This window comes from Sclerotinia sclerotiorum, genomic scaffold (genome assembly GCF_000146945.2).
Source record: "Sclerotinia sclerotiorum 1980 UF-70 scaffold_28 genomic scaffold, whole genome shotgun sequence".
Classification (NCBI taxonomy): domain Eukaryota; kingdom Fungi; phylum Ascomycota; class Leotiomycetes; order Helotiales; family Sclerotiniaceae; genus Sclerotinia; species Sclerotinia sclerotiorum.
In genome coordinates, this window is record NW_001820808.1 from 273,400 (window position 1) to 286,663 (window position 13,264).

At 42.7% G+C, this 13,264-nt stretch overlaps 5 protein-coding genes across 5 annotated transcripts; 3 read left to right on the plus strand and 2 right to left on the minus strand.

Moving 5' to 3' along the window:
- Positions 1-1,402: 1,402 nt before the first annotated feature.
- SS1G_14002 (predicted protein) lies at positions 1,403-1,685 on the plus strand (the record flags this gene model as incomplete). The annotated part of the gene is made up of 2 exons (XM_001585092.1): positions 1,403-1,415; positions 1,516-1,685. 2 exons carry the CDS (start codon positions 1,403-1,405, stop codon positions 1,683-1,685), a joined length of 183 nt encoding a protein of 60 aa, XP_001585142.1.
- Positions 1,686-2,423: 738 nt separating this feature from the next.
- Positions 2,424-3,652, plus strand: SS1G_14003 (predicted protein; the record flags this gene model as incomplete). Its single annotated transcript, XM_001585093.1, has 3 exons — positions 2,424-2,622; positions 2,966-3,271; positions 3,330-3,652. 3 exons carry the CDS (start codon positions 2,424-2,426, stop codon positions 3,650-3,652), a joined length of 828 nt encoding a protein of 275 aa, XP_001585143.1.
- Positions 3,653-4,581: 929 nt separating this feature from the next.
- SS1G_14004 (predicted protein) lies at positions 4,582-4,943 on the minus strand (the record flags this gene model as incomplete). Its single annotated transcript, XM_001585094.1, has 2 exons — positions 4,582-4,851; positions 4,908-4,943. 2 exons carry the CDS (start codon positions 4,941-4,943, stop codon positions 4,582-4,584), a joined length of 306 nt encoding a protein of 101 aa, XP_001585144.1.
- Positions 4,944-5,420: 477 nt separating this feature from the next.
- On the plus strand, positions 5,421-6,090 carry SS1G_14005 (predicted protein; the record flags this gene model as incomplete). The annotated part of the gene is made up of 2 exons (XM_001585095.1): positions 5,421-5,435; positions 5,533-6,090. 2 exons carry the CDS (start codon positions 5,421-5,423, stop codon positions 6,088-6,090), a joined length of 573 nt encoding a protein of 190 aa, XP_001585145.1.
- Positions 6,091-7,389: 1,299 nt separating this feature from the next.
- On the minus strand, positions 7,390-12,402 carry SS1G_14006 (hypothetical protein; the record flags this gene model as incomplete). The annotated part of the gene is made up of 11 exons (XM_001585096.1): positions 7,390-10,232; positions 10,467-10,604; positions 10,660-10,785; positions 10,833-10,958; positions 11,189-11,389; positions 11,437-11,460; positions 11,512-11,538; positions 11,602-11,622; positions 11,687-11,978; positions 12,030-12,077; positions 12,244-12,402. 11 exons carry the CDS (start codon positions 12,400-12,402, stop codon positions 7,390-7,392), a joined length of 4,005 nt encoding a protein of 1,334 aa, XP_001585146.1.
- Between the last annotated feature and the right edge of the window lie 862 nt (positions 12,403-13,264).

The following is a 13,264-nucleotide window of genomic DNA, read 5'->3' on the forward strand; positions in this document are numbered from 1 at the left end:
GGAGTATAAAGTTCAATTTCCATTGTGCTTACTTTAGTAAAGCTGCGGAGGAAGATGCGTTGTCAATGAAGAGGTCTCCATAATTTGTGGGGGACGATGCCGAAGCCTCGGCAAACTTCCATGAGTCCGCAGGGGTTACATGGGCTTAGCGGTTACTCTAACAATGATCTACACGCACGTTCATAAGTTGTATTAGCGTACAGCTGCACTACAAACTATTTTAAGACTACGTGTAATGTATACCAATATCTAGGACTTTTCTACGGAGTATGTCACAGCCATCATGCAAGGTCAGTGATGGATTAACATGAGCAGAAAGAGGTTCAGTAACCTCCAATAGATTCAAATCTGGTACCTGGTGTGGTTACGTAAGCTTACCAGGCAGTGTCATCATCAAGCTTAAGGTTAAAGTAACATAAGCTCATCTGACTTTACTATGGAACTTGATATTCATCCTACATGTACGCAGTCCAGAAGCTACAGCTCCTTAAAAATAGTTTCGCTTATTCTCTTAGCCATTTTTGAAGCTAGCTTTCAATTTAGCCCTACCCTACAGCAATACTAGTTAGTGTCATGCTCATCTAGTCTTGAATCTACATTCGCTTTGAGCCGGAGCCGAAGCCGAATTCAAACTCTAAGCGTATAATGTATTAGTGTACCAGGGATATATTCTCTATCAAAGTAGCTGAAGCCGAATTCAAACTGTAGACGTATAATGTATAAGTGTACTGCATAGATTTTATAAGACACGACCAACATCCGTGCACCCGGAATGGAACAATTAGTATGCTGGTGATCGACTTGATATCTGTGAATATTTTGTATACAGGTTGGTGATGAGCGAAATGGGAGTATTATTTCTATCACCAGCAGTATCATTGTCCTGTCCTGATGTACTGCTCTTGGGCATCTATTTTACGTGAGTTTCTGCGATACCAGGGGTAGATGCTCTGTCAAAGCAGCTAAAGCTTCGGACACATTGAATCTCTCTGTTGCTGGAGAATATTTTGATAACCGAGGAACGGGAGCTACACTTGATTACATGTTGGAGGCTTGGCTTCAGCTGGGGAAATGTTCAAATCTTCAAGAATCTTATCTGCACTTAACCAACGGGTTTTAATTTCATGTCGAGTGTCATAATATCTTAATTTGATGCGGCTATCATCATTAATAGATGAACATCTATGTTTTGGATGTAAGAGGATAGGTAGCCAGAATGAGGGGTAACGGGAAACTAAGGCATCTGACTCAGACTGCTCACTTTTTATTCTTATCTTAAAGAGCATTCATGTTGAAAAAGTCATTAAAAGTTAGGGTTTCAATTGCTATTCACTCGTTGCTATAATACTCGAGCCGAACGGAGAACAGAGAATGAGATGTGCACGAAAACTCAAAAGGCAAGATGCCACCACCGCGTATGCCTTCATCTCCCCAGGGAAGGAATATGTTCTCTTTGCTATGCGACCTCTAAATCATGTAGAAACACTAACCACATGGAAATGTACTGAATCCTAGTGTTTGCTGCCGAAATGAGTAGCATGTTGAAGGGTGCCGGATCTTGGACCGCCGTGAAGATGCAGCATCAAGACACATTATGGCTCATCACATGGTTCAGTTTTCACATGATCATTTGCACCAACTTCGCTATGCTTGAAAGGACATGTCTCCTCACCTCTACTCAATAAGACAAATGGGAATTCAGCTTCTATTGTGTTGCTTGATTGTCTGACTGACTCACTACTCTGCTCTGTAAACAATATAAGATAAGATACAGTATACGTAATTGGCCGGAATTTAGATACGAATACGCATCTTGAAATGCTTCGGCCGTTCTTTCGGGAATAATATTGTTGAGGAGACCTTGATGGTGTTTTTTCTTTCTCGGAAGTACTTGTTGAGAAGATTTTGATGCCGCTAGTTTGTAAACAAAGATGAATGTGCCGCGTCGTCGGGACTACTAGGTGCTTTTTCATTTTACTTAATTCAACTTTCCCTTCCAATTCAACTTTTTGATTTTTAATCTTCTTTCTCTCTCTCTCTCTCTCTCTCTTTCCTCTTCTCAATGTCTCCCCCTCTCTTCTTCTCAATGTCTCCCCTCTCTTCCTCTCACCATCTCACCATCTCCCCCTCTCATCCCTATTACCCTCTCACTCCCTCTCACTCCCTCTCACTCCCTCTCACTCCCTCTCACTCCCTCTCACTCCTCTTACCCTCTCAGCTTTTCAACTTCTCATTTTTTCACCTCCAAAATCCCTCAAGTTTTCAATTCCCTTCAATTTTTATATCTTCGAATCCAAATTTCGATTCCCATTATTCTTTCTGTAACCCCAGGCTCAACTTTACGGATCGAAAAGTGGAGGAATCATCACCAACTATCTCGCAAGAAATGTCCCTTCTGGATTCCAAGCAAACTCTCCCAAGAAATGTCCCTTCTGGATTTCCAACCAGAGCTTGACATGGCATTTTTCTCGCTGCCGTCTGAAGAAGTTAACGATGGTACATCACCGGAAACGTCGAAGGATATGGAACACCCAGTTGACGAACAGATGTCTAGAATGATGACACTTGAATCAAACAGTCCTCGTTATTGGAAATTTGAGGAAGCAATTTACACGTCTGTCTGTCCGTTTGAACTGTTTGGAGATAATCAGTATTCGAAGGCCAATCATAATTGTCAAATGTGGTCAATTTGCAAGGTATAAACTCTCCATTATGCCAAATACTATTAATGCTAACATTGTTTCAGGATGGCGATGACTGTATTCCATTAGACTGCACAAAGAAGCACGTCAGCCCAGTCTGCCCTGACGCACTTTTGAATGGAGTTTTTGATCTCAAATCGCAAAGCAGACACTTCTTTAACCGGTTCATGCATCCAAAAACCCCCAAACTTCAACACGATCAGGAGGTTCTTATGATCCAAAAATTGCGACACATTTACATCAACCGCATGAAGCATCTTCAGCTGCCACGAGGCGCATGTATGACGTTAATATTACTACCACCGGAAGATTCACGATCCCAAATTATGCAACAAGTACGATCAGCAAAGCCCTCCTCGACATATTCTTGCGCTTGAAGTGTCTTGTGTTTTCAAGAGCATTTGGTGCCGTCCAAAGTGAGGTGAAGCTTGGTGTTTTTTCTGTGTTGCTATTTCGTCATCCAGACCTCATGAATGACAAGCAGAGATACCTCTTCGACACTGGGGAAAGACCGGTAAAGATCAAGGCAGACGTGCTCACTGTTAAAATTTGGCTTCCCGACTTTGCTGGTAAGATACGCTCCGTCCAAAGACCCTCAAACTCTCAACTAACATTTATATGTCGAAGGACGAACTTCGGTGGTCCCCAGAGGATCCGAAGAACACAATGACTCTGAGATGTGTTTGAAAGTAGAAGGTGTTCACCCTGTTGTCACTAAGGAAGATATCACATCGCTGTTTGAGATGTTTGGTAAACTTAAATATGTGCATTTGGTCGACCATAGAAGTAAGAAGCCGGGCTTCCTACATGCACCATGGTCCCAAAAATGCGTCTTACAATTTGATGATCCACAAACTGCGCATACGAGGGGCTGCCTTGCTTTAAACATGCTACAGAACTTTGAATTGGCAACGAGAAGAATCGTCATCAGATGGATAAATGGACCTTGAAGACGGAAGTAGTGGGAATAGGAAAATGCGATATGAGGCGATTTTTTAGTGTTGACGTGCTTTCTCAGGTCATTCTATGTCACGATCAGAGAGGGGCCTGTAACTACTTTAAAGCCTAAATAATACATTTTCCCAATATATCATGCAGAACCAACCTATACATCGATGTGAAAAATATTTGTATGTAGGAAGCTTGACTAACTGATCTTATCTGAACTGATCTGCTCTGCGATGCACTGACTGCAGTATACCCAAGTAAGAGAAGATGCAATGTACGCACACAAATATCAAAAAACATCATATGCATCAGATGCGGAGTAACACAGCAGTCTATCTAGGTACCCTATCCACTAAAGATGAGCTGGTAACAAGCCGGCTCTCAGATCAATCGGCTCTTCTTTTGAAATTTTCGTTGAGGAAAATTTTGATCCCGCTATTGTGAGTAAACAAAGGATGAATATGCCGCGTCGCCTGGATTACTCACTAGGTAGGTAGGCAGACATTTTCTCAACAACGAAAATTTCAATTTCTTCTTATTAATCTTTTAGTTTCTCAGATTTCAACTTCTGAACTTCTCAATTCTTCAACCCCCTCGATTTTTTGATTCTTTAATCCTTCAATTCCCTCGATTCTTTCAACTCCTCAACTCCTCAACTCCTCAACTCCTCAACTCTTCAACTCTTCAATTCCTCTCTTCCTTTCTTCCTCTCCTCCATTTATCAATTCTTCAACTCTTAATTCCTCAACTGCTCAATTCAACAGGTGCCCATCGAGTCAAGAAGATAACATCGCTCGATCCATACTCGGCATAGTTTATGGTCAAGACTACGATCGTCTTCGATTCCTTTCCTCAATTCCTCAATTCCCCAAACCCACAATTTTTTGATTCTTTAATCCTTCAATTCCTCAATTCTTCAATCTTCAATTGTTCAACTCCTCAATCTACAACTCTTCCTCCCTTTCTCTTCCTCCCTTTCTCTTCCTCCCTTTCTCTTCCTCCCTTTCTCTTCCTCCCTTTCTCTTCCTCTCCTCAACTCTTCAATTCGTGTCTTCCTCTCCTCAATTCCTGTCTCCCTCTGCTCAATTCCTGAATTGCTCTCCTCACTTTCTCCATTCTTCGATTCTTCAACTCTCCAACCCTTCAACCTCCTCTTTCCCTCCTTTCTACCACGTCTACCGTCAATTGAACAATCCCTCAGCTAGAAAGCCTTGCATTAGATTATGGTCAACGGTGGAGAATCTCTGAGAAGTTGACAAGAGAATGTAAGTTGAATCCGTGCAAGTCAGACATTTTTAAACTAACAAACCAAAAGGATAAAGGTCGGCCAACCTCACCAGTTCACCGTACCATTGGGTGCTTTTCTTAATGAGCCACTAGGAAAGGCTGGTATGGCGCTAGGTAGCAATATCACCATCCATTCATCATGGGAAGCCGGTTACGGATACGACGGCGTCAAAGAACTCCTGCAAAAAGTCCAAGGCCCAGGCTGTGGAGAAATAGTCCGCTCCGTGGATAATCTGCAGATTACCAACAAACTCTTTGCAGAGTATCAGCAAACTACCTGCGAATAATCCACTTATCCATTCCGCGGATTACCTATTGGGATCCCATAATTATCCACTTTGAAACGGAATCCGTGGATTATCCACCGGAGCAATAAATCGCCTCACGGGTATTCGTTGCGCAGCCTACTCAGCCAAGTACGGCGTCGAAGCTCGCAAGCCAAATCCAATTCAGGTGCCTATGTTGAAAGCTTTGAGTGCAGTCATGGGTCCTCCCTCCGTTTGAACAGAGATCCCATGATCAACGAACTAGGTGGTAGGTCTTCTGGTATCTCAAAGGCTCCTTGAGTAAGAACTAACATTTTTAAAGATTGCAGAAAGTTCCTTGGCCTTGCAGTCGCAATCATAAACGCGATCTGCCAAATGCAAGAAAATCCAGACTAGAATCTGAGACGCAAAACCTGTGGGGAGAACTTGACACCGTCATTGGAAGACATCGATTCATAGGTTGCAGAAAGTCTCTTGGTCTTGCAGTGGCAATTTTAAATGCTATCTGGCAATTGCAAGACGATCTAACTAGCAAACAAAATACGCGTGTTGGTAATGTTGACGCGATCAATGATCACCAGAGATGGCACCATTTCAAAACGGAAAATCCAGAGACGAATGAAGTGCAGACGGAGTTCGTTAGCTATACATCCGCCACCCCGAGCGTTTTAATTATCACACCCACTTCTCCGCTCGTCGCCAAACACTGGCGCAACTTCCAGGTGTTAATCGAAGCTAAAAATACCAAGGTTGCTTCTAGAGGCATCAAAGTTGAGGTGGGCTGTGCCGCTTTTGGAGATGTTCAGTCTCAATATTTGAAGCTTGCTAGAAATGCAGACACAAACACCTCACCCTCAGCTTCTCCACTCGCTCACAACTTCATTTGACAAAAGAAACATTAATACCATCACATCCAACAGCATAACCGGTTCTGACAAGTTTAATGTTTCCATAGCCACACCACCGCAAGTCCTGGCAAACTCTCATGCATCTATTCATAAACAACGATTCACAGAAGGGCTAGTCATTGACTTCACAAGCTCCGAAGACGAACCGAACAGCGCGTGTCCGGCGCTTTCAGATGTACAACAAAACGCAGAGGCAGAAACATTGCATATTCTCGAGAACAATGATGCTTGTTTGTCTTAGTGCCATCTTGGTACTATAGTTACAATATTTCATAGTCAAAACCTTTAAATGTAATTATTCTGTCAAATATTTGGTTGAAGAATGTTTAGAAATATATACAAGAATCAAAAGAATATATTAATTCATTCTATTCATTCTATTCATTCTATTCATTCTATTCATTCTATTCATTCTATTCATTCTACTCATTTTAATGATTTTAATGATTTTTTTTAATATTCAATACTCTCATAGCTTGACTAAATCATGACACTTCATGGGTACATACAGCAAGAAGTTTGGGGAGGTAAACCTCTAATGATTATCTTGAAAAGAAAAATTCATATATATTGCTATCACTATCTTTCGCCATCCATTTCCCCATTCATCTTCCATCCTGATTATTTCCTCCTTCCGTTCCTCTGATGCTCCTACCACCAATTTCCAAATTGGACTGAAAAGTTAAAAGATGTTAAATATATACATAAGAATTAGAGATTTGCCTCTCTCTCCTCCCTCACGTCTTTCTTTCATTCTCTCGTCAATCCATCTTTGGCCTTTTCACTAACTTCTTCTGTCTCAAAATCCAATTTCTCAGCAACAGTCAAACATTATCCTTTCCTTAGCAGAATCATCAAGTGTTCCGACCACTATCTGCCATTACTTCCCTCTCCTTTCGTTTTAAAATTCAAATATAACACCATGAATGAGTGTGTGTTGGGTATCTTTCATCGTTTCCATGCATCCCTTCATTTCACATCATACTGAAAGACTGTGATTGCATATCATGTATGCCAAAAATTTCGTAAAGACCATGATTTGTCATTCCATCCATTATTGAGGTTGAGTTTAAAATAATGAGTCAACGATCGTTTGTGTCAAGTTTCTTGTTGTTCATGTCTGATAGAGACATTAGGAATGGGAAATGAAATATAGAATTGATAATGAATATGTCATAATACGTTAAATGTAATCGTCGTGTCGTACAGTCATGAGGATGAATGTAAAAATGCCGACGCTAAATTTTGAAGGAAAAAATAAACGAAATGAGAATCATGTTACCAGCCAATCATCCCGACAACCATCGCTACCAATATAAAGAACATGGAAGGCTTCAACTTTGAACCAGCATTCTGGGAAGGTTCACCAGTGCCTGATGGGCTCGCAGACCCGGAACTAGTGGATGAAGAACTCGTAGCTGATTTCGTTGTTGGAGTTGGAGTTGAGGTTCGAGATTGAAGGGAAGATTCAGAGCTAGATGCTGAGGCTGATGTTAAGGACGATGCTGAGCTCGAGGATGATTTGGAAATGCCTATGCCGGGGACACTGGAGGCTGATGTTGATGGTGAAGCACTTCCACTACCTGAAGCTGTAGGTACACTGATTATCACAGGAGAAGAAGTGCTTGCGGTTGAGATTGGGACTGAAGATGTAGTCGAAACACCAACCGGTGCGATTTGGCTCGTGACACTAACACTAACACTCGGGCTCTGGCTTTGGCTCTGGCTCTGGCTATGGCTCGAGCTCGGGCTTGCACTCGTCCTAGAGCTCAAAACAGCACTCGAGGCACTTGTGGTAGTTTCCAATTTGATTGTGCTAGTGCTCGCCTCAACAGGCAAAACTGTCGCCGTTTTTGTAATCACTTGCGTACTACCAGCAACCTCACTCTGCGGTATCTGTGCACTACAGAATTCCAAGAACTGTCCAAATTGTGGCTCCACGTATGCTTGCAACGTTTGTTTCACATTGACACTATTTGCCTCGATACATGCTTGACATGAGGAATAATCTGATTCAAATGCGGAATTGGATGCGCAAAGAGCGGGTGATTTACCGACTTTGAGTACTTCGATATAGCAATTGTTGCAGGTGGCGTAGCAGACTGCAGGGGCCACAGTTTCATCGCGTTTGGTGAGAAGGTTAAGATGCATGGAGTTGCTTTTCTTTCCAAAGATTCGTGGAAGAAGACTGCGGCGAGACGGGGCAGAAGGTGTGGCAAGTGACAGAGTAGAAAGTCCGGTATGAGTTGCGGCTGGATAGTGAGAGATACCAGTTTGGGATGTCCAATCGCCAGTAGTGATTGTTTTGACTAATTCAGTACCTTCATTACCAATGATAAATTCGGTGATGACCTTCTCGATGAAAATCCCAAAGCTGAGACCAAATGCATTGGGGTTCAGATTGAAATATCCAGCTGTTGGTGGGTAATAACCAGTCTGGTTTTGTGGCCAGTATACTTCAGTTGTCTCGGGAGCAGGGATACAGTATTGGGCTTCGCAAAGATAATCTTCGGCTGGTGGATCGGTCCAAAGAGCACAGTGATCAGGCTTGGGCGGGTTGCAGACGTATCCTGGTGAACATCCAAAGATTGCTGACGAACTAGAGTCTTGAGGAATTACTGGGCCGGAATTTGTAGGGGACGGGCAGGTGACCAGTTCTGTTACAGTTACCGTAGATCCAGGTTCAGTGATGTATGCCGTAGATCCTCTCAAGGTTGCCCCAAGGCTAATAGTCGTTGGATAAACGCTAATAGAGCCTGGTATAGTTGATATCACAGTTGATCCTGCTTGTGTGTTTGTAACTGTAGGTCCAGCAAGTGATTGAGTTACCGTGGATACCGAAAATGAACCAGCAAGAGTCGTCACGGATCCAGGGAGTGTAACCACAGATTCAGGTAACGTGATCGTTTGATCAGGAGCTGTAAATGTTGATCCTTGAATGGTAGTAGTTTGCCCTGGTAGTGTGGTGACTGACCCAGATATGGTAGTCGCGGACGCAGGTAATGTGATTGTCTCTACTGGAGCTGTAAGTGTTGATCCTTGAATAGTGGTAATTTTCCCGGGGAGTGTTGTAATGGAGCCGACCAGGGTGACCGTCTGCGCTGGAGCGGTGAAAGTTGATGCTTGAACAGTAATGGTTTGGCCTGTTAATGTAATGACGGATCCGGGTAGAGTGACTGTAGAGCCTGGTAATGTAGTGATTGACCCTGGGAGCGTAATTGTCTGTAGTGGAGCTGTGAATGTTGACCCTTGAATAGTAGTTATTTGTCCTGGCAGTATAGTGAACGAACCAGGTAGAGTGACCGTTGAGCCTAGTATTGTAGTCATTGATCCCGGAAGGGTAATTGTCGAGCCTGGCAATGTAGTGACCGATGCTGGTAGAGTAATAGTTGAGCCTGGTAAGGTCAAGGTCTGGCCAGGGATTGTCGACCCAGGCAAAGTCAAGACAGAGCCGGGAAGGGTTACAATCGACGTAGTTCCTGGTTGTATTATAGTGGTCAAGGATCCTAATATCGACGTTGTAATTGTAGGACCAGGGATCGTCTGAATTGATGTGGATGCAGGAAGGGTGACTATCGAGCCTGGTAGTGTGATTGTCTGGCCGGGAATTGTCGTTCCTGGTAGAGTCAAGGTCGACCCAGGAAGGGTAACAATCAATGTACTTCCTGGTTGTGTGATAGTGGTTAAGGATCCTGATATCGATTTCGTCACTGTAGGACCGGCGATTGTCTGGATTGATGTAGTCCCTGGAAGTGTAATTGTTGACCCTGACAATGTAATTGTCTCTCCGGGGATCGTTACAATCGATGTTATTGCTGGCTGTGTTATCGTTGTCAGAGATCCTGGTACCAGCGATGTGACTGTAGGACCAGGGATTGTCTGAACTGATGTGGTCCCTGAGAGAGTAACCGTGGAGCCTGACAATGTAATTGTCTGTCCAGAAATCGTAACAGTCGAGATAATTGCTGACTGTGTTATCGTTGTCAAAGATCCTGGTATCAGCGACGTGATCGTAGGCCCGGAGACCGTTTGAACCGAGGTACTTCCAGGCAGTGTAACTGTCGTCAAAGATCCAGGTAGTGTCAAGGTTGAAGCAGGGAGAGTCAAAATTGATGTAATTGCTGGTTGTGTTATTGTTGTCAAAGAGCCTGATATCAACGATGTAATTGTATGCCCGGGAACCGTTTGAACCGAGGTACTTCCAGGCAGTGTAACTGTCGTCAAAGATCCAGGTAGAGTCAGGGTTGAAGCAGGAAGAGTCACAATTGATGTAATTGCTGGCTGTGTTATAGTAGTCAAGGATCCTGATATCGATAAAGTAACCGTAGGCCCGGAAATTGTTCGCACTGACGTACTTGCAGGTAGAGTAACTGTTGTCAAAGATCCAGGTAACGAGATTGTGGGTCCGGAAACGGTCAAAATCGACGTGCTACCAGGCAATGAAATCGTTGTCAAGGATCCCGATATCGAAGTGGTGATAGTTTGACCAGGAACTTGATTATATCAGCACAATATTCATCTGAATTACGAAATAGTCATTGTACTTACGTGAGGTAGTGACGTAAATGTTGGATGTGATTGTTGGGCCAGAAACTGTCAACGTTGCTGTGCTTCCAGGCAGAGAAATGGTCGTCAAAGACCCTGATATAGATGTAGTGATAGTTTGTCCAGGAACTTCAAACATTAGCATGCAATATGTACAAAAGTACTTTGAGACTTACGCGAGGTAGTCACGTATATGTTGGACGTTACTGTTGGGCCTGGAACCGTCAATGTTGCTGTACTGCCAGGTAGGGAAATGGTCGTCAAAGATCCTGATATAGATGTAGTGATAGTTTGCCCAGGAACTTTATAACATCAGTATGTAATCAATATATATATTTATACACAATTGAAGACTCACGTGAAGTAGTTACGTATATATTCGAAGTTACCGTTGGACCTGGAACTGTCAAGATTGAGGTAGTTCCAGGCAAGGTGATGGTAGTCAAAGATCCTGATATTGAAGTCGTGATGGTTGGGCCGGGAACTAATTAGTTGTCAGAATAGGATCTAGCAATCAATGATCTTTTATTACCTGATGTAGTAATGAAGATATCCGAGGTCACAGTGCTAGCAGGAAGGGTAATTATCGATGTTGCATATATATCTGAGGTGATCGTTTGGATAACAACTATCGTTGACGCAGGTTCCGTGATGGTGATGGGAGTCCCTGAGATCATAGTAGTGACCGTTACGGGAGGAACAGTGATTATATCGAGCGAAGTAAGCGTTGTGACTGTACAATTAGCACCTTTTAAAGATTTCATAACCTTAAAAACTTACCAGACGTCATGGTTGTTGTAGCAGCTGAGGAAATTAGCCATTTTTTTGTCAAAGATATATGTGATAAGGACTCACTCTCAAAATCAGTGGTGGTGTAGCTAGCTGTAGTCGCTTTGTTTCATATTAATCATTCGATCTTAAACTCAAAGTCGATAAATTACTTACTTTCACTATTGGTCACTGTTGCTGTGGCCGTCGTAGCTAGTTCCAAATCAGCTGAGTGTCTACCTACCTTGAAAGTAGTACTTACTTTCAGACCTCGTGATCAATGATGTATAAGTTGTTGGGATATATTGCGTCGTGGATATAACCTGAGAGTACGTCGTTGGGATATATTGGGTTGACGTGCTCGTATGATCGCTGACAACTGTGGTGTAAATAGTATATGGATATGAGGTAGAAATGGTTAGTGTGGAAAGATGAATCTCTGTCAAGACGGTGCTGATCGTGGTCGATTCTATCAAGGTGGTACTATATGTCGAGTAGATATCAGAAATCGAGATACTCGTAGATACACTAATTTCAGTCGTGGTAATAGGAACCTGGACTCCCCATTAACTAATGCAAAGCATTCACATGCAAGGGACGCGTACCAAAGTACTACTAGTAATCACACTAGTCTCGGTGGTTGTCGTGGGTACCTAGGAAGGTGTTAGCCGTCGATCCAACGAGCCTTGAAGATGGGGACAAACGAGAGTAGTAAACGTTGACACAGAGGTTAATTCCTGAGTTGTCGTGTAGGTAGTACTTAGATACGAGGTAGAGTAGTAAGTGGTCGAGCTGATAATAGTTTCATATACAGTATACGGATAAGATGTGGAAAGCGTCATAACGGAAGTGGAGAAATATGATGAGACTACTGTAGTTGGAACGAGGGAAGTACTTGTCGTCGTAGTTGGAACAAATGAAGTACTTGTCGTCGTAGTTGGAACAAATGAAGTACTTGTCGTCGTAGTTGGAACCCATATTTCCGTCGTTGTTGTGTATGGAATAGAAGTAGTTTTGATGCTCGTCATAGTATATGTTGAGACCGTTGTGTGAGTGCTATAACTGTATTCTGTTGTTGAGGATACCACAGTATATGGATATGAGGTCGTTTGTGTAAGCGTGGCTGTGGAAAAGTATGAGTCGGTGATAGTAGTTGGGATTATTAAAATTTGCGTGGCTGTGGAAAAGTACGAGTCGGTGATAGTAGTTGGGATTAGTGAAATTTGCGTGGCTGTGGAAAAGTATGAGTCGGTGATGGTAGTTGGGATCAGTGAAATTTGCGTGGTAGTAGTTGGCTTTATAATACTTGTGGTGAGAGTGGATAGACTGAAAAAGACCAAAATCTCTAATACTGTAGTAGTGGTATAATCTGTGACGCTGTGAGTTATATCACTTATGAGCGTCTCACTCACGGTATATGGATAAGAAGTTGTGATATAAGAAGTGTCTGTGGTGCTATAGGTCTCTATGATCGTTGTGTAGACGTATACATCTGAAACTGACACGGAAGTCGAGATTGAAGTAGAAAAATCTGTGACAGTGGTAGGTACCAATGTTGTAATTGTGATTAAAGAGGTCTGAGTGCTATATATATACGATGTCGTTGAAGAGATAACAGTATAAGGTATACTCGTAGTTATTAACGATGTTGAAACGGTCGTGGTAGGTACATATGAGGTTTTAGTGACATAATCTGTTTCTCTATCTGTGGCTGTCGTCAAGAATGTACTTGTTTCGCGACTAGTATAGTACTCGGTGGTGTATTGAGTGTAAGTCGTAGAGTAGTTTGAAATCACCGTTACTGGATAGCTGGTACTCAAAATATATGTTGAGACAGATG